The 27,756-nt window shown below is 38.8% G+C and overlaps 1 protein-coding gene and 1 long non-coding RNA gene across 2 annotated transcripts; both read left to right on the top strand.

Moving 5' to 3' along the window:
* The first annotated feature begins 108 nt into the window (after window positions 1-108).
* Window positions 109-27,756, top strand: LOC133849195 (uncharacterized). Its single transcript, XR_009895340.1, has 4 exons — window positions 109-375; window positions 20,405-20,636; window positions 20,770-20,872; window positions 27,737-27,756. It is a non-coding gene; the product is annotated as an uncharacterized LOC133849195 (long non-coding RNA).
* LOC133849377 (uncharacterized) lies at window positions 3,202-5,272 on the top strand. The gene has a single exon (XM_062285419.1). It carries the CDS (start codon window positions 3,238-3,240, stop codon window positions 5,149-5,151), a length of 1,914 nt encoding a protein of 637 aa, XP_062141403.1. The 5' UTR covers window positions 3,202-3,237; the 3' UTR covers window positions 5,152-5,272.

The following is a 27,756-nucleotide window of genomic DNA, read 5'->3' as shown; positions in this document are numbered from 1 at the left end:
CCTGCCTTTCCATCTCTCTTTCTTTCGCCCCGAACAACCAACACTGTTGAGCGCCATTATTTAGCACTGAACTTGTCAATCGCTGCCAATCGATAATTGCATGTTAATCGATAATTGCATGCATAGAAAGGTGTTTGCGAAAAAAGTGCGTGTAATTGTGAAAAAAGTTAGCAAATCGCATAAAATGCGTGATTTACGGCATCTAATTAAAGTGAATTGTATTACCTACGTTCGCGGCATGCAGCATAGATCGTGGCAAGCGCGTCAAACTAGAATTGAAATAAAAACCAGACAATTGTGCTTAAATTCAATGCAAGTACGCATGCGTGTGTGTGTGTGTGAGTGAGTGAAGTGCAAGACCAGCTGTATGTGTGGGTAAGTTTGTATGTCTGTGGCCTATTGCCCGCCTACCTTTTTCTTTGCCTTTGCATGGGTATGTGTGTGTGTGTGTGAGCAACGCTGCTACTTACACACACATTAAACTGAGATACGATCGAGAAAAGTTACGCGCTGTTATTGTTGTTGCTGGTTTTCGTTGCTGCTGCTGCTGCTGCTGCTGTTTTTTGTTGCATGTCTGCACGCGCAACGCACTTGACTTGAAGTTTTGTAGCTGGGGCCAGTTGAATGACGAGCATAGCGACACCTTTTCCATACCAAATCAACTCAATGTGGCTGCGACGCCAATAGAAGCTGCTGCTGCTTCTTCTTCTTCTTCTTTGTCCGTTGGCTTCGTCTTCTTCTTCTGCTTGCTGAAGATGTTTGTAATTTAATGGCCTCCTTTTGTTGTTGCTGTTGCTGTATGGTGTGTGGTGTGTGGTTGCCACTGTGCACAACAATTATTATTCAAGTGTTGCGCAGCCGCCGCAACATTTCTCTCTGTCAATTGATCTTTTGTTCACTTTTCTTGATAAAAATGGGCCTCTTTACACCTACCTCCCCCACTTCATTCGCTGCCTCTCCCTCTCTCTTTCTCTCACTCTCTCGCTGCCCCTTCTGCATTGATCTCGCTGTCAACTCTAGCAGCAAAGCAGCGTTTAGCTCTAAAGACCCAACTGTATAAAATGCGAGGAATTGCTGAAGGAGTTGGCAGCTACTTTGATATTGCTGTAGTTTGTTAGAATGCAGAATTTAGTCAATTTTAACTAATTTCCACTAATTTAAGTATGTATTTTTTTTATATTATTTATTATTTATGTTTTTTTTTATCATATACATATATTAATTGTTTTATATTATACTACTACTATATTTTTACAAACATTTGAATGAGGGTTAAGACAAAATTTCAATACATTTCATTTTACAGGCTAAATATTATTTGTTTACGCTTTACATTCGCGATCAGTTTCCACTGTTGAGTAGCTACGTTGTCCGCTGATCAAATACAATTGGGTCTGTTGGCAGTTTTGGGCTCGTCCACACACTATAGTACATAGAGGGCTTCTTCTCTGTAAATTTATGATGTTTCATTAGCATGCAAAAAGAGTGGACAGCCAAATGGCCAACGACAAACGAGCCATGTTCTTGATGATGGCTAAATCGATGGGAGGGGGGATTAAATGATAGGGCGGGATGGGATAGCACTTGACCAAATCCATCTTGGGCTGGGTCTCGTTCGGTTCGGTTCGGTTCGCTTTGGCTTGTGGTTGGGGTCAAAACTTGGCGGCATTTGTGCCCTGATTTATGTTTCTATTTTGGGCTTAATCTTTACAAAATACGATTTACATATTCCAATCCGATGTAACCTCCATTCATAGTACAGTATTTTTGTTGTTTTTGTGCGTTGCTTTATTGTTTTGTAGACAATAAATTCGTTGTTTTGTGTCGCGCGCTGGTAGAAATCTTTTAATATTGCTATTTATTCGCTGTCATAGGTCAAATTCGCTTTCCTTCTACCACTACCATAATAATTATACCCTGTAGACATACAAATGTGACAAGTCGGGTAGTTTAAAGATGCAAATTCAAAATTATTACACAATTTTTTTGATTATAAAGTTAAATATTACAATTTTGTTTTAAATAAAATTACAAAATTAGCAAATGCCAATTTTAAATTTCGGAGTTAAGTTCTCCAAAGTTTTCACAAGTTTCGCCTGTCTTACCACCACTAAAAAGCTATGAGCTGAAATTATCTACTCAAGTCTTCTTCGATTATACAGGGAATCAGCTCGTTTAGCAGCCTTGTTTAGTCGCTGCTTAATGGCTTGACTCAGCGAATGCTGCAGGGTCGCAATTATAATTAATTTCTAGCACCTCGGGCGCCCAATATGGGGCGCCTAAAAATCAGCATATAAAATTGGAGATTTGGAGATACTCGTTGTGGGTAAATCACAAAGTTTATTCTCTTTTTGCATGCTAACTAATTAAGAATTATTGGAAAAATTCAACAATTTCTTGGAATAGTAATGAATAGTAAAACTGTTAAATATATGTAATATTGTTTTATTTATATTGAAAGTGAAAGTTTTCGTAATTTTTAGAAAATTGTGCGAAAACACAAACATCGAATATTTCCTACTAGAAATCTCAGTCATTATCCTGGTTTCAAAATATGTGTGCTCTGTAGATCAAATTTAAACTCTTTTTACTTATCAATGCGCCAAAAGTGGGGCTTCTTTGTGTACAATCGATTCCGGCCTATTCGAGATAAGCATAGCGAGGCATGTAGAAAACTTTCGATGTTTGGGCTTAATGTATTTCCCAGCCGCTCGATGGTTTTTGCGCATAGTTTAGCGAATATGACAAAGCGACACATGCCGCAGCCCAGACAAAGAAGCTCGAAAAAAAAGAAAGACAGAGACGATCGGGTCGTCGAGAGCTATGTTAGCCCTTTGACCAAAAAACTTTCTTCCGCTTTATGTGGCCACAGCACTTTTTTGGGGTTATTAATTGACCATTGACCCCGGCATATACCAAAAAACGATCGAAGCGATCGATCGATCGGGCCGAAAGGCTGAAAGTGTGGTTGGCGAAAACGAGTTCTTACAAAGAAATTATGAATATTTATCTCTGTGCACATTCTATGCGTGTAGAGTGAATCGTTCACTCTGACTTGACTGTTTGTTGGCCTGATGAATAATTCAGATCGCAGCGTTTTTCTACTTTTTTTTTTTTTTTTTTTTTTTTTGTGCTTTTTTGGCAATTAGCTGTGGGTCAATAGGTCCAACGGCGGCGAGCTAATATAAGTGGCAGCCACAGCAGCTTCGGTTCAGTTTAGTTTTCAGTTAAGACGAGATGAGGCAACGCTGCTTCTTAACGCTATTTGTGGCCAGCATTGTGTGGCTGGCACTGGCCAACAGTGCCGCAGGCGAGACAAGGATCGAGGTGGACGAGAATGGAGATGAATACGAACTAAAACGTTTCTACATCCAGGGACGCCAACTGAGCGGTACCGGCAGCAAATCCCAATGCGTGGTGACGCGTCGGAAGCGCGCCAGTCGATCCATGGCATTGCCTGCCGCTGGCGTGAGTGTCAGCTCGCAGTCGTTGAGCTTGAGTGCTGCTCTGCCAAATGGAGCTTCCGAGCATCGGGAGGTCGTAACGGACAACAGTGGAAAGCGTCGCTATGTGGCACTGACTGCGTTGCAACTTGAGAATGCCGAGGACGATGATGAGGAAGAGGATGACGATGATGATGACGAACAGGATGATGAGGAGGAGACCCAGCATGATGATGAAGAGGAGGAGGACGAAGACGATGTCCAGCAACTACCACAGATTGTGCCTGTCAAGGTGGTTGAACAGTCGCCCCCACAAACGAATCTGTTGGCTGCCACCTTTGCTCTGCCCGCCACCTCGCAACCGAATGCCGCCCACTTGCCACAAGGCGTCAGCGTTGTGGCCAATGCAGCGACGCATGCCAATGTTGGCGGCGATGCGGGCATTGTGGTCATCGAATCCGAGCAGCCACCCAAGGTGAATCCTAGCACACATGCGGTGTTCGAGCTGAAGCCCCTGAAGCAACAGTTGGCCCCGCCACAGCCCCTCGAGCTCCAGTATTGGCCACAGGATATGCGTGAATTTGTCAATGATGCCGATGCTGATGATGAGGATGATGATGAGGACGATGAGCTGTTCTACTATGGACCGGGTTACTATGATGAGTATGATCATTTCGTCACCGAGGACAGTCCGGTGAGCACCTCGGCCATTTGGAGCACCGATAATAGTGATATTCACCCGGTGATCAATGAGGTTAATCAGCATGTGAATGAGGACAAGAAGAAACAGAAGCAGAAGCGCAGAAAACCCAGCCAGGAGCCCACGGGAGTGAAGCGCAAGTCGCAGCTGCAGCAGCAGAAGAAGAAGCGTCCCATTCAGCAGCTCGATGAAGAGCAACCCGTCAAGGAGACATCTCAGAAGCGTAAGAAGCAACAGCAGCAGCAGCAGCAGCAGCAGCAGAGCAACAGCGTCAGCAGCGGCGTTCGACGCAAGCCAAGCAAGAAGCCATCTAGCTCTTCTGTCGGCTCTTCCTCCGGCTCAGCTTCCGCTGTGAGTGCCGCCTCTAGCTCCAGCTCCGACTCCGAAAGCTCCTCAGCCGTGTCCAACTCGAACAAGCGCAAGCGTCCCTCGAGCGGCGGCAACAACAAGCGCAAGACGAGCACAAGTCAGCGTCAGAAGCCGAAGAAGAAGAAGTCAAAGAAGCCCAGACCCAGCAACGGTGTCTCCAACTCTAATCCGAACAAGCGTAGACGTCCCAGTGGCTCCTCCTCCTCATTCTCCTCATCCTCAGCCGCCATCGGTGGCTACAAGCGTCGTCGTCCCCAATCGGGAGCCGCACTGGGAGCGGGCGCAAATCTGACCCCGGCGCAGCGTCGTCGTCGCAAGCAGCAGCAGCAGGAGAAGCGTCGTCGCCAGGAGCTGCAGCGTCGTCGTCGTCGTCGCAACAAGAATCGTCAGAATGGCGGTGGAAATCGTCGTCGCTATTACGGCGATGAGCCCATCATCAATTGCATCTACATCAACAAGGATCCACCGGCGACCACAACCACAGCGCGTCCCTTCTGGAACATCCTCGGACGTGATGCAGCCAATCCTGCCAAGGCAGCACCAGCTGGATCAGCAGCTGGAGTAGGAGGAGATGTTGCCGGTCCAGTTGCTGGCGACTTTGGACTTCGCAAGCGCACAAATCTGCGCTTTGTTGCCTAAGCGGGGAAACGAGAGAAAGTGACGGGGAGAGAAAGTGTGTGTCCCCATCCACATAATTTATTTATTTATTTTTTTTTTTTTCGGAATTTTTTTTTTCATATTTATTAATTAATTTATTTGCGAGCAAACTGAGTTTTTGTTTTGTCGACCAAAGTTCGAATGGGAGGGAGGGAAAGTATTGATTATTTTGGAGTGAAGCTCATCTAAAATGTGCAACGCTTCCCCGCCCCAGCTCTTCTCCCACTTCTCCCCTTGCCACGCGCAGGTGTGTAACTTGAATCCTCCCAATTCTCGGCTCAGCCTTGTGACGTGTCCACCCCGCAAAGGACAATGGAACGGGGTGGTGGAAGGAGGTCGCACACAGGATATATGCATGAGTGCGCGCACACAACAATCAAAGAGACAGAGAGTGAGCGAGAAAGAGTGAGAGGGGAGAGAGAGAGAAAGCGAGTTTGCTTACGATTTCCGACGCTAGATGGCGCCATGGCTATTGAATCGCAAATGTCATCGGACAATGGACAAAAATGCGCTCGCTGCCTGACGCTGCGGCATTTCCGTTGAGCTCCATTCCTTTCTCCTTCTCCAACCTTTTTATGGGTGTCCTTGCTATGCTATACAGTGCGTGCTAAAAGTGTATGCACACACTTATTTTTGCTTCATTCTTTATTCTGATGCTTCAGATTTCATTCATTGACAAAAATTTCGGTTTATGAATATTTAAAATACTCGCATTTAATTTACATATTGTCGGTATTTATGTCAATTAGGGAGAAGAGTGAAAGTTTTGCTTGTTTGGGTTTTTTAATATGAATCATCGCTCTTCTAGATTCAAGTTGATAACATACTGCTGGCCATCACTGTAGGCGAGACTAGTATATATATTTACACACACACAGTTGTAGGTGGGCGTGAGTGTTTGAATCGATCGATATTCGTGTCCAGCAGCAGCAGCAGCAGCAGCCAGGCAGCTGTACATTTCGTGCTAGTTGCGGTTGGCAAAAGTATCTATAAGATACTACACACACACACACACACTCTCTCCTAGTTTGGGGCGTTTTTGGTTAGGCTTCCGCCCAAGGCAAAAGTTTCCGTTCTCGTGTTTTTTGTTGTTATTTGTTTTGTTCCTGTCATTTTCGACGTTGTTGTTGCGCGCTCTGCAAATAAAAAGCGTGTGTGCACACACAGGACACAAAAGAGCAGAAAGCACCAGAGCGGGGTTAAAGGTGCTCTCAGATAACGGGAATGACATGGAATTGGAGCGTCATGACTGCATTATAGTATCAAGTGAAGCCCTAAAAACTCATTGCGCCTAACTTAAATGCTTGAAATGCAGTTATTTTTAGGGTGTTTCTTTTCTCCCTCTACTGCAGAAATACAAGTAAAATAATTCCCAAAGGAATTGTAAAGAACTCAAAAGTACTTAAAGAAGTTTTGTCCATTGTCCGCCATCACCAAATATCATAATTCTAACTCCATCCCATTCTTTTCTTTAACATTTAAAAATTACTAAGATTATGAATATTTTATTGAAATAACGAATACAATTCATTGCAATGCGATGAGCCAGAGCTTCTAAGGACTTTAGGCAAAATATTAAAATTTGGTGGCAATTATGCTAGGTACAATTTCTATTAAATGTAGAACTCATATTTACAATCTCTTCTTGATATCCTTTCTTATACGTATATCGAAACTATTAATGTTGTTCAATATCTAATTAAATATCCTTTCTTATAAGAATATCGAAACTATTTATATTTGTTCGACTTCTTTTTGAGCTTAAGTCGAACTATTTTCCAACTTTGGGTACTTAACATTTAACATTTGCTGGCTTGTCTGTTAGCTACAATCTCTATGAAATGTGTAACTCATATTTACAATCACTAATTGATATCTTTTCTTATGAGTATATCGAAACTATTAATTTTGTTCAATTCCTTTTCCTGAGCTTTAACCGAACCTATTTCCCAACTTTGGGTACTTTATCATATTACACTTGCGGAATAATTTATATCTCATGCAGTCTCATTATCTTAACTATAGCGCATGGGGCGGTCAATTGTGTAAACAATTTCGAGGTTATGTTACAATTATTTGAGGTTAGTTTAGGCTTTCTCACGCTTGCTTTCTCGGGGGTGTGCAGTCAAAGACTAGGGATAACAGGGAGGGGGGTTTGAGTCATTGATATCGTGCGATGATTGTTACTTTTGCTATTGGCACGCTTTTTTATGGCGTGTATTTTTGTTGTCGTTGCTTTTTTGTAAATATTGACGCGACTGCGGACGCTCTTTTGCGGTATTTGTTTGCTGGAACACGAGTGGGGAGAAGGTCCTGTGAGAAGGTTCTGAGACTGAGACTGAGAGACTGAGACGAAGTGCTAACTGTATGCTGTCGCTTAATGCGACTAGTTTGTTGTTAGTTTATGGCTTTGTTTGGCTACTTGGCTGCGTCTTGCTACTTTATGTAATTAATAACTGAAAGAGGTCCTTGCACTTCGGGTAGCAAAGCGAAACAGGAGCTGTAGGAATTGTAAAGAATTGAGCTGTTCGAGCCGCCTGGGATCGCAGCTGCAGCAAGGAGCAGCAGCAGCAGCAGCAGCAGCAGCACCGCAAGCAGGTCATTGGCCACATGAAACTGGTCCTAATTTGTTTTTGCGGTCACTCAGATGTGCCCCACTTTGTGTGGCACGAGCTAAAGACAGGCGAAGCAAAGAACAATACGCAGAAAATATGCTACAGTTGAGTGTGCTCGACTGTGAAATACCTTCTAAATGAAATTCAAAATTCATTTGATATGTTGACGAATTTACTTAAGGCAAAACTAACAAAAAAAGACAAAGAATAGCAAAGTTCTTGAATTAAGAAAAAATTTCATGCTTACAAAAAAATGTTCTTTAAGTATGAATCAAAAATACTTATCATTGGATTGGAATTGGAATTAGGACTTTTCGTTCAGAAATTGAGAACGTTTTATCGCATTTGAAGATGAGTTTAAAGATATAAAGAATTTTGTTTAAGGCAAAACGAACAAAAGATTAAGTTATTGTATTAAGACAACTTTTATTTTCTATAACTAAAATATTCTTAAAGAATATTTTTAATATGAGAATTTCAGTTAAATCATAAATACTTATCAAAAGAATGGGTATTTGGACTTTTCGTTTAGAAATTGAAAATTTTATCTTCAGGTAAGATACATGAGTCATGAGATAATGAGTCTAAAGTTATAAAGAATTTTCTTTTAGGCAAAACGATCAAAAGATTGAGGTCCTTGAACTAAGAAAAGTTTTCATTCTTATAAGCATGCTTTTAATTTTAAAACAGTTACAACTAAAATGAGTATTTTTCAGAAGACTTGAACTAAGAAATTGAGAATCTTTTTTTTATTTTCTGAAGATGAGTTTAAATCTATAAAGAATTTTCTTTAAAGCTTTTAGCATCTTGATTCAACATTTTGTTCATGATTTTAGAACCTTTTCTTTTCGCTCTGTGTAGCAAGAAGAGGAGAAAGCAATTGGAATTGTGGAGCAAACCGTTCACTTCCACCGCGTTTCGACACACTCGGTTAGTCCCTACTGATTTATGGCAGCGTATTGATTAAGTCTCGAGCTGCGACTCTTCAACTGCGAGTGCGCGTCTCTCGAGAGGTTCCTTGGCCCGTGCCCTGTGCCCCATTCCCCATTCCCCCTTCTCCCCTCTAGCTGCCTCAAGGTGTGAGCTCAACCCTCGCAGCGTATTTTGTTGTGTTTTTTTTTATGCCAGTTGCTGTCGACAGATTGCCCAAGGGTTCGATCCCTTTGGCAGTTTCAGTTGCCTCGGCAGATGTTTCACGAGCTGCTCCTTTTTTCTCTGTCTGTCTGTCTGTCTGTCTGTTTTTCCTTCTCTTCTTTTTTCTCCTCCTCCTTCTACTCTTTGGTTTGCTCTCGTTCCTGCTGCTCTTGGCTTGTGCCTAGTTACGCAATGATTTGAGCAAAGTCAAGAGCAAATGCGTGGGCGTTGTCCCAAAAAAAAAAACGAAGAAAGAAAGAAAAAAAGGTGCGTCTATTTAGTCATAATTGGATGCGTAATTGGGCAACTGACGTCTGCGATGCCTTTTTGTATGTCTGTCTGTCTGTCTGTCTGTCTTATGATGATGACTGCAGTTGTAGATGTGCCTCACATTAAATGCACATCGTAAAGATCAAAAGGTGTGAAAAATCAGCAATTTAATAAAGTTTGAATGAGCGATACCGTTAGGGATCAGCTGCCAGAAACTAATTAGCGGAAAAACTGACTGACTAACTAATAAAATGCAAAAATTGTTATACCCGCTATCTGTAAGAAAGAAGGGTATTATAATTTTGTACCTGCGAAAAATGTATGTAATAAAGTATATATATTCTTGATCAGCATCAACAACCAATACGATATAGCCGGGTTTTAGTAGTTTTAACTTAGAATCTGGTATATTTTGCATTCTATGGTATATTTTGAGTGTAATATTACATCAATATACTAAATATTGACTTTGGTATATACAATCTGATATATTTGGCACTCTTCGGTATATTTTGAATGCAGTATTATACCAAATATAGCCTTTAGTTTATTTTTAGTACTCTTGTGGTATATTAATTTGATATATATTAAAATAAATAACGCACTAATTTGCTTTTATTCAAAATTCGAGCACACTCGACTGAAGTTTTTTTACTTGTTTTATATTTCAATTGTTAGCCAAGCATTTTTACGAAGTTCTTTATAAAATTAGTGAAGTTGTCTTAATGAATGTTTAATGTTGAAACACAATTAACGTTGTGCTTCGCAGATATCAACGGTTCTATATCAAAATATCTCAGTGAATATTTGCAGTATTCAAAATAATAACTAGAATTAGCTGCAGATCAGTTTAAGATCAAAGATTCTTTCAGTTCTTAAGGTTTCAACTGCATTAAGTTGCATCAATTCGATGCTTGTCTTGTCACGTGAAATGGACATTGATTAGTTAGTTAGAAAATAAAAAGATAATAGTAATAAAAAGGTCGTCAGTCTTTGGCGCAAAGATCAGCTGCTTAAACCTTGGAAGATCAAGGCGCAGCACAAGCCAAAGGAGCAGCTGCTTTTCTGGCGCTCCTCTCGGATGCTGGCAAAAGACAAGAGAGGCAGAGCCGCAAAACAACCGATCGTCAAGTTAATTATAAAGCAGCAACAGCGGCAGCGGCAGCAAGATGCAGACTAACCACTCAATGCTGTTGTCCTTGCCACGCGCTAACTTGGAGCCTCTCACGAGGCAAGCGGTGAAAGGAGGAGGAGGAAACGAAACCAAAGATCAGGGAACTTGGTAAACGGGAATTGAGAATTGAGAATTGGGAATTGGGCACGAGTCAAGAGTGGATAAAATGCAGCTTGCAGCTTGCTGCAAATGGTCAACGGTAACACAACAGGTAACATGAATGCTGCTTGCCGCCTGTCTGCTGCCTGCAACATGATGTTGCAGTTGCCCAAGATGTTGTTCATCACGAAGATGATGGAGCAGGGGCAGCAACAGCAACAGCGGCAGCGGCAAGTGCCGACTGCAGACAACGGTTTAGGGGCAACTTTAGATGATGATGATGACGAGAGTCGAGCGTTGAGCGTCGAGCGTCGAGTAGAACAAAAGGGGCACGTGGCCCGTGTCTCGTTTTATTTACGATACGATGCAAGGATGCAAAAGGACCTCGCTGAATGCAACATCCGCGCAGAAGGGACTGTCTGGCAGCAACTGCACCTGTTATAGCCCTATTAAATGGGGTCCAAAGTGAGCAACAATAATGCAGTCTACCGTGTCTTCTCCTCTGCAGCACGCTGCACGCTGCACTCGCCACTAGGTTCATTGCACCGAGCATCAATGTAGAATGCCCCCGTTGCGACTATCGCTAAGATCAACAGGCTGTTGCGGCAGCGTCCGTTCTCTCTCTCTTGTAATTGTCCTGCGGGAATAGTGCGTGCTATTTTTTATATCCTCTTGCAGATAATTTCGATCTCAAGGCTAACAAAGAATTACAGAATTTGTGCTTCGATGTCCTCTCCTGTATTCTCCTGTAGCTCTTTTTGAATATTTTGTCAGTCTATCAAAACGTTTTTCCTTATCGAAATTCGTTTCCCCGAAAAGGTGGAAAACTTTATTGTTTAGCCTAATTTGTAAGTTGCTTATAAGATTACTAACAAGTACTTTACAAAGCTTGCTTATTTTTTTTTTTAAATATGTTACTTTTTTATCGTTTTGAATATAAATGATAGAAATATCCTCAGTAAAAGCTTCCATAGAAAATTTGAATTGCAAAATTAAAGCATTAAAAGCAACTAAAATTTACTGAGGATAATACTAAGGATATTTTTATTCTAACTAACTCTAACGATTTTTAAGGAATAATACTTAAGACATGTTCTCAAAACAATCCTGTATAGTGTTCAGAGATACTTGTGATTGTTTTCCACTCCTTCGTTTAAGCCGCTATCCATAGCATAACACATAGCACATTAATAATATACCATAGAAGTTATTCAGTTTATTTAGATTGTTTAAATTAGCAAACAGCTTAACCTAATTATATATTAAAAATTTCACATATTGATTATTATATAGTAACACAGTGGTAGATCAGGACTAGACTTACAATACGTTTAGAGTAATTTTTATATATATATACATCACAGACAGATTAGGATATAAGCCTAGCTGGCAAATCCGGCGGATGTAGCCTTTTAGACGCCTTTTGCCCTTCTATCTCATGAGACGTTGAGCAAAAACATTTGGGTGTAAGGTCAGGTCATTAAAATAAATCTTGTTCAGCAACTGCAAGATATCTCTAACTTTCGGAACCTCTAAATCTCTTTCGATACCCTTTGGCCTCATAAACTATCGGGGTTTGCATATTTTCTATTAAATCTCATCAAATAGTTGCAACCGCTTTTGATTCTTATTCTTTGAAAATATGTTTCAATTTCAAATATAAGATAAAGTCATTAGCTCCAGTTGGTTAATGGAGCTTCTTTCAGCAACAGCTGGACAATGTCTATGATTATCAATTAGAGCGCAGAGTTAACCGATGTTTTTCCCCCCGTATCTAGCTGCCGTCTGTTTTTTTGTGTTTCTTTTTTTTAGCCATGGCTCAAAGTGTCCCCATTGCGGCTCGAAGGCAACTGGAGACATGTGCATGACTGCTTAATCTAATTTAGCTGCAGTTCGGGGTTCGCTTTAATAGGAATACAAAAAATACACTCCATTGTAATAAAGGAAAAGAGCGGGAAACGTAAGAAAATAAGGGAAAACCTGCGGGACAGGATAGTCTCTGTGTGTGTGTGTGTGTGTGCGGACTGTAGAGAGCAATTAAAGAAAACAAAGTCAAGAATGACAAAGAAGAAGATGATGACGATGTTGATGATGATGATGAAGTCAAGGAACGGGTAGGAGAGAACAGTCAACCGCAGCGCCGGAAGTGCAGGTTACGCGACACACAGCTACCAGAGGGAGCGAAAAAAGAGAGGGAGTTTGCTAAGGAAATGTGTACACTGGGAGAAAAGAAGAGGGGAGACTTGGACTTAATTAAAAGGAGACGCGAGGAGAGACTTAAACTTAATGAAAGTGAGTGAAGAGAATAGACTTGAACTTAATGAAAGAGATTTATAATGAAGTCAAGGATGAGATATTGATATGATTTGAGATAGACTGACTGAATATATATTTTATTTTAAAAAAACCGTTGATATTTGATATTGTATTGGAAAGAAAAGTGGAGTCAGATATTAGAAATTAAGTTTAAATTTAAGCACGGATATTTGATATTGTATTGGAATACAAAATTGCAGTCAGATATCAGAAATAGTGGAATCGGGATATTTAATGTTGTATTAGACTGAAAAGTGGAGTTAAATATTGGAAATTGTGGAGGCAGGATATTTGATATTATATTGGAAAGAAAAATGGAGTTAGATATTAAAAATTGGTTTTGAAATTGAAAGAAAGTTTATAAACGCGGGAGGACTTCACTTTAAGGACTAACTATAACTTTTTTAAACAAACTAAATATTTAATGAATTGAAAATGTTTTATATGTAGTATGTAGGTTTTTTGCGCAGTGTACAGGTACAACAAGGGCCTGGAAGTCGAAACAGGCATTTCGAGAAAGAAGCAGATGAAGAAGCGCCCATAAAGATAGTGAGAAAGAGCGGGAGTAAGGTAAAGGGAGTGAGGGAGAGCGCACAATTGCTGGAGGTTGCATCGGACAGTGCAAGTTGTTCTTGTTATTGTTGTTGTGGCATCTTCGCGTGGCATCGACGACTTGCATTTGGCTCGTCATTCGGTTCGCTTTGCGTTTCGCGCTTCGCTTGAGAGGGCACGTGCCCCTCTTGAGTGGTGCCCTCGATGAACCCACATGACATTTTTTTCTTCTTCTGTCTTCTGCTCTTCGCTCTTCTTTCGTCGATCGTTGTTGTTGATCTACCCTGAAGCTGAAGCGTCAAGCGTCAGATGTTGTGACTCGGAGTCTTTGAACTCGGGGCTGCTGCGCTATGGGCATAGTGCATAGCACAATATCTTCCATGTAATCTGTCATCTAAAGGTAGCATAAAAGAGAGTAGGAGTGCGAGAAAGGTCAGGTGTCTGCTGCTTGGTGAAGTTAAGCAGCTTTACTGGCAAAAAACGAAAAGAAAAGTAAAGCCCGAGAGCAGCGACCCTCTAATTTGGGGTGACCCTCGACAGCAACCCACATGAAGCTATCAAGATGACAAGTTGCACGTTGCACGTTGCACGTTGCACGTTGCATATTGTGTATTGCAAGTTGCAAGAGTCTTTTGCAGCTGGTCAATTTGTGGTGCTTCTTGACGAGTAGGTGTCGAACGCTTGAGTGATCCAGTTGATTCTAGCCCTGTGGGCATGCTTCTAATCTCTGGCTTGGTACGCGCCAAACGTCAGCTGGAACTGTCATAAAAAAAACAAGGAAGAGTTAGACGTGTCCTGGCTTTCCTTCATTTAATAAGCCACAGGCCGTTACATGAGACACAGCAGGCGATGTCAGAGAGAGAGAGAGAGAGAGAGCTCACTCGCTCGCTCGGACTCTTATCGCAGGCACAAGGCACAAGAAACAACTGTGACGGTTTTTGTCTTGGCGGTTTGTCTTCGCTTCGCTGAGCAAATGGCGGGAAAAATCCACGCAGCACCTTTTGACAGTCGGAGAAACGAACGAACAGACAGACGATGGAGGCAACCTTTATGAGGCTCGCTTCTTATCAGCCAAGTAGTTAGTCGTTCGCTTGGTGCTTGGGAACACTACTCAGCACACACTCATCACTTGGTATTCCCTATTCAGTATTCAGTATTCAGTATTCAGTATTCAGCACTCAATGCGGGTCCGCAAAGCTCCAACAAGATAAAGTTTGCTCTGGTTGCGTGGGAAAATCAAGACGCCCAATTGTGGGAAATTCCATATCGCGTTTGGGGATATAAAAGTTGCTAAAGTGATCAGCTCCTTAGCCAACCCTAGCGAAAGTCGAGATACAATACCGAATTGAGTATTGCAGTAAAAGTATTTTGGGGTCGTATTCCTAACTGAGCTTCTGAGTTAAGTTTGGCATTTACTGATTTCATTTTAAACTCAACCGAACCGAGTATTGCAGTAAAAGTCTTTTGGGGTCTTATTTCTAGCTGAGCTTCTGAATTGAGTTGACTTCAACATTTATTGATTTTATTTTAATCTCAATCACTTTATCCCTATTAATTTATATTTATACTTCGGGTATAGTAACTATATTTCCCTTGTTTTGTTGAATGTATGCATTTATTTATATGGTATCTGTAGTAACACACACACAAACATAACACATAATAAATCATTTGTAATTTGCCTTTGATGAGCCAAGGTAATGAGCTCCTTATTCCTTAGCCTAGCGAGATACTGAACCGAGTTTTTGGGATCTTATTCCTAGCTGAGCTTCTGAATTGAATTGAGCTCAACATTAACTAATTTCATTTTAATCTCATTGACTTTATCCCTATTAATTTCACTTATTTACTTCGGGTATAGTAACTATTGACTGTATTTCCCTTGCCTTGTATTTATGTAGTATCTGTAGTAAATACTCGTAACACATAATAAATCGTTTGTAATTTACCTTTGATCGTTGCGTTTTCGATGAGCTCAACTCAGCTCAGACACCTTGAGATATTGTTATGTGATTTGGTAATCTGCTCATTGCGATTACCTCTTACTTTTTTTTTTTGCTACTGCAGCTGCTTCTGCTTCTTCTTCTCCTTTACTGTACTGCATTGCGCCTCTCTCTGCGCTTCTCACAACACGCTTCTCTTGTTCATGGCATGCACGTGATAATTGCGTTTGCATTTTATGTGATTTTTGTATTACATTTATTTTCATTTCTCATTTCTTGATGTTTCTCCCGCTTGCTGCTGTTTTTATCTCGATTTCGTTTTCGTTTTTATTATTATTTCCATTTTCATTTTCATTATACATGTAGCTGGATTAAGTATATATAATATAATATATATATGTGGGGAATGCTTTGTAGCGTAAAAAATGTGAAGAGGAAGCCGTTGCTGAAGTTCCTGGTCGAGTTGTGGGTTTATCGGCTGAACGGAAGATGCCACTTCCCCAATGTTGTTAACGTTGTTGCTGTTGCTGCTGTTGCTGCAACTGCTGCATGCCCCGAAAATGCCAGTCTCAGTCTGGCACTAAGGCCCCAGAATATGACTTTGTTGTTACTTTGTGTGCCGTGCCAAATGCAATTATGTTAGATGAAAAAGAGCGCAGTCTGCATTGAAATGCCAAAGCCGCTGGGATTAGTCAGCGAGTGTTGCAAGCACTTCAATCTGTTCTGACGCAATTTCAGTCGCAGTCTCAGTCTCATTCGTTGTGCAGTTGCAGATGCTTTTTGGCTGTTGCCTGCCACACCCTGACTTGCCCCCGCCGCCGCCGCCGCCTCTCTGTCTCTGACTCTCGTTTGGACACCCTAATGTCAGGCATTCAACTTTACCCCTTAACGCTAACGCAGCGTTAAAAGTCACGATTAAGCGTCGACACTCGCCTTATGCCTGCTGTTTCCACCTTTTTTTTTTTTTTTTTTTTGTTATGCCACTCCCCCACTTATCCTCTTTTAATATGGCAGCACCCCCGCTACTTCGTAATGCTGCACATCCCACAAGCTTACATCCCGCCCCAGAAGAGTTTCAGTTTCAGTTTGAGTTTCAGTTCAGCGCTCCCTGCGCTCTAATCCTTGAGGGATGGTTTGGCTTTCGGGTTCTGGGCTTGGCTTTCGACACATAAACTGCGTGAAATTAAGTAATTAAATGTGTGTAAAGTTCAGGTCACATCATCATCATCATCATCATCTGCCTTCTCCTGCTCTGTATGCTGATCATCCTGTGGCGAAAGCCCATTAAATTGATGAATGTCCTTAGATTTATCAACTAAACTAACTGTTATGCTATTTGTTCTCTCTCGATTATTCATTGAATATTTAGTTGTCAAATAAGCAGATGCTGCAATTAGTCCAGAAAATAGTAACAACAAAAGTAATAAGCAAGAAAGCTACAGTCGAGTGTGTCCTACCGCGGGATATCTGCTAATCATTTTGAATAAATGCTAAATTAATAGAGTAGTATATTTATAATATAATATAGAATAAAAGTAGAACACTGAGATATTAATATTAAAATATACCAAATGAATATACCGCAAAATGCCAAAATATGTCAAAGGGTATATTTGGTATATTGATAATACATTTACAATACATTAAAAATATACCCTTCAGTGCAAAATATATCAGATTGTATTTTCCAAAGTCTATATTTGGTATATTGATATAGTACTATATTCAAAATATATCATAGAGTCAAAAATATACTAGATTGTTAGCAAAAGTAACTAAGACCCATATAAGGTATACATTTTTTGGCATACAAAAGCACTTCTTAAAAGTTAAAAGTTATTACTTTTACAATTTTTATTTGTTCGTAACCAAATCAGGAATCGTAAATACTGTAGTTGTTATTGTATGTATTAAAAATCGGGGCTCTAGCTTCAAAATTATGCTTTCTTTTTGATTTTTGTCAATTTGTGGGGGAGGAAGCGATAGTTTATTAATTGATTATGTGTTATTAGGTGAGCTCAGAAATAAATGTTATGACTAGAGCAGCTTTGGATATTCGTTTGATGTATCTGAATTTGTTTTGAAATAGTTAAAATGGTGCAAAGTTTTTTTTTTTTTAATTTTATTGTGTTTATACAATAAAATTTCTTATTGTAATAAAATGAGCCCTAGAGCGTCTAAGGCCTTCAGGCTTATTTTATGGTTTTAGTACAACATTTCACAATTCAAAGCTCATCTCTTTAGTTATCAATATCATATAAGAGCTGCAGTTAATGAAGCCAAAACTTTTCATAATTGTAAACAACTTCCAATACTTTTAATGACTTTACAATATTGCATACATTAAATTCAGGATTGCACAATTTAATGAATTCGTTTAGAGTTTGGCGCCAAAATCGCATCAAAGCATATAATTGAAGTGGCTGAGCAGTGCAGAGCAGGGAAGGGAACTAGGATTGAAGTTGGGATTGCGATTGGGATTGGGTTTTGCACTAGGACCTACAGCTGTGTGACTGTTGATTGCCGCGAAATATGTCTTATTTCTTGTGGGCTAGACAAACGAGTTTCCTCTTCGACTGAGAGAGAAACTTTGCTTTGTTCTGTCTTGTCTAGTATGCACAGTATTCTAGAGCGCAGTGTCCAATGTCCCATGTCCTGTGTTCTGTGTTCTGTGTCCTCTCCAGCTTGGTGTCCGACATGACATAAGAAAACAAAAGACAGCGTCTAAACAATAGGTCCAAAAACTGCAGCAGAGAGAGAGTATTGAAAAAGTAGTTGACCAACGGTCAGTTCCCATCGCGTAAATAAATAAAAAGCTGAGAAGGCGCCAAATGCAAATGAGAAGCGAAACGAGAACGAGGCCGAAAACAAAAATGAACTCAAACTCGAACCTGAAGACCTTAGCTCTCTCTCTCTCTCTCACACACTCTTCGTCTGTCCTTTTCTGTCTTTCGGGTGCCACTAAGTAGCCGAAGGAGGGTCGCGGGTCGCGGACTCGCTGACCACTGTCCAGTTTGCTCCGAAGGGTTGCTTAATGCAATTTTCTTACGCAATGTCCTTTGCCCCTTGCCCCTTCCCTTGCTGATGTCCTGTGCTGCTTTTGCTCCCATTGTAATGAGTTGCGCTTGTTTCACCCTTTTTTTTGGGCTGCTGGTCAGTTGGCCTGTTAATTTACGGACTCCTGCCCCTGTCCCTGCCCTTGGCTCTGGCCCAGGAACTGATCCGGTCGACCTCATTTGAATATTAGTTGGGTTGGTCAAATGATCCTTGATTTGCTCGCTGTGAAATTGCCCTAGAGTCTTGCTCTTGCTCTTGGTCTTGGTGTTCGTCTTGATCTCGGACAACTTGCAACTAGAACGCATTCTCACATCCTTTGGCATTACACGCTTGACCAAGCCTCTTGCCTCTTGCCTCATGGCCCCTACCCCTGCTTCTTGCGACCTGAACTCATATTTCATGCAGCGAGGTCCAGTTTAGAAGATCTCGACCATCGCTGGGAGGGACATGCGTATTACAATTTGATCCTCGATCCTCCTGCAGTTAATTCAAATTTGTTTTATGACTGCGTAATTTCTCGACCGTGTGTGTCCGTTAAAATGATAATTTATGGATTGATCCGGTCAGCCGGTCTTTTCCTTCACTTCGGGTTAATGAGAGTTTGAACCTTTGCCCAAGTTTTATCTTTGGTTTATCGCCTTAATTCCACTTCATTAGCTCAAGGTTCAAGGCGATGGCAATTGTGTTATTTATTATCTCATATCATCTTATCATTAATTTTAAAACATCGTCTTATAGTTGATTGATATTATTGATGGGTGTAGAGCTTATTGAAACGAAATCACATCATCTTCATGTGTTGAAAGCTATTTTCCTTTCCTTTTGGGTTTTTCTAAATTTTGTGGCTTATTTTTCTGATAACTGTTCGAAGTAGAGCAAATTTTAAAAATTTACATTTACTTGGCGTTTATAGTCTTTGGGTCTCTTGAGATTTAAAGATATTTTCATAATTTTAAACCTATTGCGAAATTTTGAATTTTGTATCAGGGGTTTTTGAGACTTCGTTCGAGTTCCAATTAGGAAAACTAAAAAATGTATTTTTTTGCATTTAATTGTCACAAAGAGAATATGTTTTTTAAAACTTACTTAATCTCTAATGTAAGTATAAACAATTCTAAATGAATATCCACATACTAAAATGTTACACACTTTTTATCATCTTTTGCAAAGATAAGGAACTGTTTTCTTAGAGCATACTTATTTTCTCAAGTAAGCATTAACTAAAATATTACACACTTTATCATCATCTTTCGAATTGAAAATCTGTTCTATTCAAATGAACTTATTCTGTAAACTAAGCATAAATATTTCCAAATGAATATTTATATACTAAAATACCACACGCATAATACATACATATATTAAATATAGTTATTTGTAAAGCATACTTATTCTGTAAAGTAATCATTAACTAAAATTACGCACTTTATTTCATCTTTCGAATCGCTCAATTTCCTCCCTCTTCTATCTCATCTGTTGCCCTTTCGAATCCCAAAGGACTTTGCGCAAAGGGCAAATCTAAGGACGAACTCGATTGAAATGAGGTCAGTGACTGCGCGGAATACGGATAGTGCTGTCTGTCTGTCTGTCCGTTGTCCTGACGATCTGCCTGCTTGTCTTTGAGGGTCAGTTTCTCGGGGCTTTGTTTGTGTTGAAGTAACGGTTTTCGTTTTCTCAGCACTCTGCTAAAACGGGACGTGTCCAATAAAAAATGAATGAAAATTAGAGCAAGGCATCTAAGACAGGTTTGCCCTGAGATTAAAAACAAGCTAATACCTAACGGTCAGTCGAACAGAAAGAATAAATTAGCGAGACAGAGGGAGAGAGGGAAATAAGTAGAAGAAAACATAAAATAAGACACAGGACGTAGTGAAGGGAAGACCGAATGCAGAAAGTTAGAGTACAAAAGAAACTTTGAAAATAATATTTGAAAAAGTATCACATTAAAATAATTTTAGTGATGTTTTAAAGAATAAGCGTAAGAACGTGGAAAGTAATACTAATAAATATAATATTAAATAGAGATATCAAAATTTCGCATTAAATCAAAATAACTCTGGATCTCTTTCTTACAGGTCAAATGCACGCCATTTTGGGTGAGCTCAGTTTTCTAATTGGTCCAAGGCTATCATGACATCAACATCATCATCATCATCATCATCGAGGGCAATCATAATGTGCCAAGAAAAACTGACATTTTCTAACCCAAAAAAGCCATATTTAATTGCCTTGATTCGCAACCCTGCTTGACTAAGGTCATCCACACTCAGGATAGAGGGATGCCACACCCCAGAAGAAGCGCAAAAGGTAAAGGTACAAAATAGGACATTTTTAATGAAAAATGTCGAGATCAAGATCAGGTTCAAGATTCAGAGATCAGAGATCTAAGAGCAGCATATTCAATTAATGTTGTTTTTTTTTCTTCTCATTTTCATTTTAGCTAAAAACTTTATCATTTGCGCACTGGACATTGGTCAGCAGTGTCGTTGGGATCATTCTAGCGTGACGAAAAGGACATGCGGAAAAGAAAAGAATACCTTAAGGTAAGGCAGCAACAACCCTTATAAGAAAAGTGAGAAAGGTGACCTAAGTCGATAAACTGGTTTACATTTGTTGATTTATGGGTTCGCGCAACCCTTTTGGGATGGAGTTTGGCCCCTTTTTCGTTTTACGGTATTGCGAGGCCTGCGGCGAAAGTAGAGCGAGCAATTCAGGATCAGAGCATTCCAGCATCCCATTAAGATGATGTTTAAGATGCAGATGAAGTACTCGGTGTGTGCATTGTGTATGCATTGTGACTGGCCGCAAGATCTTTGCGTGTTAAAATACCTTGTTTGGGGTGGCAGCTTAAGACGGATTGTCCGTGCGATTAATTGGGTTACATTCCAGGTCGCAATCGCAATCGTAATAGTCTCAGCTTCAGCTTCAGCTGTCGCCTAATTAGTCAAGAGGTTCTTTCGGCGCCTCGTAAACGAAACTGTTTCTTTAAAAAGCGAGCTCGCGCTCCATTTGGGAAACTGTGAAACAACAATTTCATATTTCCCAAAAACAGAACAGAAGTAACGAACGCTTAGTGGACAGCTCCCAAATGTGAAACAAGTTTTCGTTGGGGTTAGCACAATTTCAGCATCATTGTCATTATGATCATCATAATTTTATTTGCTTCATTTTTGTGGACATCGCTCTTGGGGTCTTTTTTCGTCTTTCGGGTTCTTTCTCAGCACCTTTTGACCCGTGTCGTTGGATTTTCGGTTTTTTTTTTGGTTGTTTAACTGCGCCCCAGACTAACAAATGAAGCGACAAACTCCACATGTTTTATAGCCATAAAAGATACTACACACAACATACTTATACACTAACATTTTAGATGAAAGCTAGCCGAGCTGCTCCGCAACTGGGAAACTGACCAACTGTTTCCAACTGTTTTCGGCTACACTTGGCCAAAAAAATACGGCAGTTGTTGCGGGCACAAAATATATATTTCGAAAAAAATGATTATGAAAATACTTTCTATAGTAATTCATTATTTATTAATTTGGAATTTGACACAAGTGAAATTTTCGTTGTTTTACGATATTCTTAAATTGTACATTTTCTTTTAGAACTAATTACATTTTGTATTATTTATTTATTTATTTTACAATAATTTCCTATTTTTCCCAACTTTTATATCATAGATAATCTTGAATATTCATCAAATACTCTCAAGTCTTTCTTTCTTATTCTTGAATTTTGAAAATCAAATTAGAACTAATTATAAAATAATTTACTTCCTATATCTCAAAGACTTCTTCTCTTTATAGCATAGACAATCTTAAGTATTAGTTAAAATCCAAAAGTATCATATTAACACACTCTTTCGCTCAGTGCACCAATTGCCAACTACCGATTGTCAAGTCAGCTCAACTGGGCGGTCGCTTGGTCGGTCAACAGTTTCCGTTAGCCCTCTGCAACTTGTCCAGCTTGTAGCTCCAGCTTTGCTTGGTATCTGGTCTCTGGTCTCTTGTCTCTTTGGTAGCTGTAGCTCGTCTCGTTGCGTTCATTTGTCATAACTCAAACGACACAACACACATTTTTTGGTTTTAGTTTTTTTTTTTTTTGGTCTGTTGACAAAATCACAAAGAAACTTAATTATGTCTTACATGTCTGTCGCATTGTCTCTTTGTCTGTCCGTCTGTCTGCGTTTTCCATTTGCCAGGCACTCACTTGAACTTGCGCCCAAGCTGGGAACACATCGGATAACAACATCTTCAGTACCGTCGAAAGTCATCGAAATTGAAGGTCAACACCAGATTAGAGCTGAGCGATTTTGTTATGCAACGTTCATTTAAGTTTTGCAACTATTGCAACTGTGTATTAGAATTTTAAACTAAAAGATAATATTGTAGCCATAGCAAACAATTTGTGATGTAATTTAACGGAAAGGTTTTTCAGCAACAATCTGAAATTAAGAAATAGAATATATTTTGAATTATTTCACTTCGCCATTCCATCGTTTAGATTTGCCAAGAACTGTTTTACATAAAACTTAACTCTAGTAGAACGTTATTTTACATTTTATTTCGATTTCTATTTATATTTATAATTACAAAAAATATAAACATTTTCTTAACTTTTGTCATAGAGCACTTTTGGATAAATTTTGTAAAATTTATTTGGCTTTGGCTGACAATCAGCTATATTTTATACTCTATAAGTATACCAAATCTTGCCTTCGGTATATTTCAGTATATTTTTAGATTATTTTTAGACCTGTTTTATACCTATATTTTGAATAAAATAGTATATCAATATACTAAAGATATTCTTTGGTATATTTTAGATTTCTTGCTGTATATTTTTGGATTATGTTTAAACTTGTTTTGATCACTATGGTATATTTTGAATGTAGTACTTCATTAATATACCAAATATGGCCTTCGGTATATTTTAGTATTTTTGTGGTATATTAATTCGGTATATTTCAAGATTAATAACGCATTCTTTTGCTTTCAATCAAAGGGGGAAGCGGATATCTCGACTGTAGCTTTCTTACTTATGTTTTAAAGACAACGAATAAGGCAATATATTATCGACTTATTTAAGCGCATTATCCACAAATATCTTTATCAAAATAGTTTGTTCGTATGACAAAACATATATGAACATTGTTATTATTTTGTCAATGAAAGACAGACTTAAAAGATAGCATTGGGTTGTTAGTTGAAAGTGGATTGCGATTGAGCTGATCCATTGGTCAGCTCGTTAATGTGGCATGCGGCATGTGGCATGTGGCGTCGAGCTGGACCGGTAGACTTTTGAAGCATTAAGCTCAGTCTGCACAATTTGCCCAGTTTTGCAGTATACTTCCTCTTGAGTTGCATTTTTGTGTGTTTAATTACAACAGAGGCAACAAGATGCCGCATTGCATTATTAACGAAAATCAAACATGCAACACACAGACGGACAGACAGACGGACAGACAGACGGACAGACAGACGGACAGAGGAGCAGACACAGATGGACTGTTGCAGTTAAAGGGGGATGAATGGATGGATGGATAAGTGACGCGATGTGCTGTTGAAGTTGAGCTGCCTCCATCATAAACTCATACTCAAAAAAAAGAGCAGCCAAATAGTTGCGCCATTTTTCAATTATGAAATTGTTTTGTTGTTTTATTATTTTGGTTGCACTTGTTGTTGCTGTTGCTGCTGTTGCTGCTTTCGCGAATTGAGAGCTGGTTGTGTTTGTGTGTCTTGGCAAAGTGCGCCCATGTGCAGTGATTGCGGATTATATAAAGCGAAACGCGAGCGTAAATCATAAAATATATAACAATTTGACAGGCAATCAACTAGCAGATACCCTGCAAAAAGCAGTACAAAAGTTTGAGACACTATAAAGAAATCTAAAATACTTTTATACAAGAGTGAAGTTTAGCAAACTTTTACAGAAAAATGTGGCAAATATTAAACTTGGAAACATTTTGTTGATTATGTTGCTCAAACAAAACTATTTGAAGAAAAGTCTGCAAATAATGGATATGTATTTATATATATCTTTATTATAAATTTGTCAAGTGAAGCCATCTAGTTATTATTGAAATTTATATGTTAGTAATTGTTTTGGAGTGTCTCAAGTGGGTTTAGAGTATTTCAATTTCTGAAAAAAAGTTAAAAATAAACATGAATATCTATTAAATAGGTCGCCAACAAATTAATTTATAATAACTATATGTAAATATAGTTTCCATTTCAATAGAACCATAATCTATAAGTATACCAGAAAAAATACTAAAACATGGTAAAAGTAATACAGGGCTTATCGATATTGTAGCACATTACCTATTATCAATTAAAGCAATCGAATATACCAAAAATATACCACAGGAATACTTAAATATACAAAAAAAAGAATATATTTGGTATATCGATATTGTTCTACCCATTTACCCATTTTCAATTAAAACATAATCTGCAAATATACCGAAAATATACCGCAAAAATACTAAAATATACCAAAAGCTATATTTGGTATATCTATATTGTACTACTTTAAAAATATACCACAGAGTACAAAATATACCAGATTGTTAGCCAAAGTAACTAAATATTTCTTAAATATGTAACTTCTACAATTTTTATCTGTTCTCAGTGAAATTAGGAAACATAAACACTTTAGTTGGGCTGTGTAAAATTTGTATCTTTATCTACTTCAATGCCTGTTGTTGCTTTCCGCTTAGCAGCAGGCAACACTTGGTGTGCAATTACAGGGTATAACATGTGCCAAAAGCGTTGCTGCGCTGGTTTGTTGTTTGCGCCAGCAGCGTTTGTATCTTGCAGATACGAAAATTGCATCGCATCGCAGCTCGCAGCTCGCAGCTCGTAGCGCGTGCCGGCGCCGTGCGCGCCAAACGGCCGTTAAAACAAAAAGCTGCAAAAAGTGCAGAAAACAAAAACAATAACAAAATGAAAATGAAAATTGTTGTTAGCTCATCGCCAGGCAACAGCAGAAGCAACAGAGGCAGAGGCAACTGTGGCTGTGGCGGCTGCGAAGGCGGCAACAATGTAGCACGACAACGACGGGGTGGGCGGGGCAAAGCAACTGCCTGTTGTTTTTATTAATTACACGGCAACAGTAGCTACGGAGGGTGGAAGGGGAGAGGGAGAGGGAAGTGGGTTGCGGGATGGCAGCAGCTTCGTTTTTGGTTTTGGTTGCGCATGCGCCACAAATTTGTTGCATTTATGCGAGATTTTTATTATGATTTCATTTTCATTTTTGATTTTCCATTTTCCATTTTTGTTTCTGCTGCTGCTGCTGCTTTTGTCTATCGTGTTTGCTTTGCGCCTCTTTGTTGTTAAATCAACAGCAACAAAATGTGCAGCCAAAAAAGATTGCATTGCAGCTCGTTTGCAATCATTGAGTGATCACAGCTAAGCACTGAAAATAAGCGATAAGTTGATCACTGAGAACACAGTTTGCCAATCAATTTGAAAGCGAAAAAACCGAAAGAATTGAAAGATTTACAAGCGAGTACAAAGTTAATGCATTAGTCACTGGAATTCTCCATCATAATTTTGGCATTTCTATGCCTTCGAACATTATCATAATGCTAATCAATCATTTGAGCCATAAAATAACAAGTAGTCTCAGAATAAAATCGATAAAGATTTCACTAGCACTTAAAGATTGCAATTTATTATATTGCATCATTTACACTGAAAACAAAAGTTTTAAAGTCGAGATTTTTGCTAAGAACTTTGGTCTAAAAAGAAAAGAATACATCTTGATTTCAATAAGACCCGAGTTCTTATTAATAGGAGGAAAAAATCGAATAGTTTTAAGACCAAAAATCTTATTATAAGATAGAACAAGTATTACATATTATTTATTTTATTGTTTTTTTTTTATACTTTTAATTTTGTATATTACAATATGAACTTAAATCGACTAATGTTTTTAGTTTCAAGAATTTGTTTTTAAAGACAATTTTTAAGACGAATGCTCTTGACTTTAGAAACAGGTGTTTTTTTCAGTGTAGAGTCAAATTTTAAAGCAGCCAAAGTTTTCAGTAAATTAACATAATATTAGCAAAGTAAAATGCGAATAGTTAAGGAGTCAGACATAGATTTCCAATTTATCATAATTGAAACTCAGCAGCTTTCTTTTTTATCACGATTAATATTTAAATAAACTAAAATCATTTATAAATCCAATTGATTTACGTAATACACTTCCTCAAGTGAACTCTGAGATCAACTTACACACTTTGCATACAACCGGATAGACCTTGAGAATATTCTGTCAAGGTGATCCATATCGCTTTCCATACACGCTTTGAGAGTTTCCTCTGCAGACCACAAAGTCGCTGCCAATGCAGTTCCCAAAGACTGCAGCAGAGACTCATGCTCAGATTACCACACACTCCTGGCTTAGAGTTCTTTTGGGCTTTTGGTAAGACGATGCTTTTCCTTAGGTATCAGGAAGCTGTAAATTAGCTAAGCTGACGCACGACTTTAGCAATTTAAATAAGTTGCAAAATGAGAGAGATTATTATGTAGAAATTTGGGGAATTACTTAAGAATAAGACTTAAAATTCATTAAATTAAAAGCATTTTTTATTAAACTAACTATTTGAACTCAGCTGTGCATTAGGCTTAAGCATGTAATTTTGATTTAAAGAGTATTTTATCGTAATTTATGGTCAAACTTTTTAAAGGGTATCACCTAGTTGAGTTTGCAGGCTTTAATTTACCGTGTGAAAGCAAATCACACATTTTTATAAGGGTGGAAGGGTATTATAACTCTGTGTCGGCTGGAAAAGTAAATATGAATATACTATAAAAGGGAGAAGAATACATGTACAATGGAGGTTTAGCTGCTTTGGTTGACAATTTGAAATGTTTAATACTCTATGGTATATTTCGAATGTAGTATTTCATCACACCAAATATGGTACTCGGTATTTTTTATAGTATCTTTGTGGTATATACTATATGGTACATATATTTTGAATCTTGCACTTCATAGATATACTCCATGGTATATTCTGAATTTAGTACTTCATTGACATACCAAATATGGCATTCGGTATTTTTGTGGTATATACTCTATGGTATATTTTAAATGTACCACTTCATCGATATATAAAATTATGACATTCGGTATTTGAGCACTAAATTTAGCAATTCATTGATATACCGAATATAACATTCGACATTTTTTAGTATTTTTGTGGTATATTATTTGGTATATTTTTAGAATAAAATCGAACACACTGGACTGTAGCCTTCTTTGTAAAAGGTTTTGAGCTTGAAGTATTATGGAATCAGGGTATCTAAAAGTCGCAATTCGAGTGCTAAAAATTAAATGTGTAACTTTTTTTTCTTTTTACATATTACCATAAAAGTAACAATGCAATGCGATTACAGGGTAACTGACGCGTCGAATA

The sequence above is a fragment of the Drosophila sulfurigaster genome, chromosome X (assembly GCF_023558435.1).
Source record: "Drosophila sulfurigaster albostrigata strain 15112-1811.04 chromosome X, ASM2355843v2, whole genome shotgun sequence".
NCBI lineage: Eukaryota > Metazoa > Arthropoda > Insecta > Diptera > Drosophilidae > Drosophila > Drosophila sulfurigaster.
The sequence above is the reverse complement of the archived record's forward strand: the minus strand, read 5'-3'. Positions and strand labels throughout refer to the sequence as shown.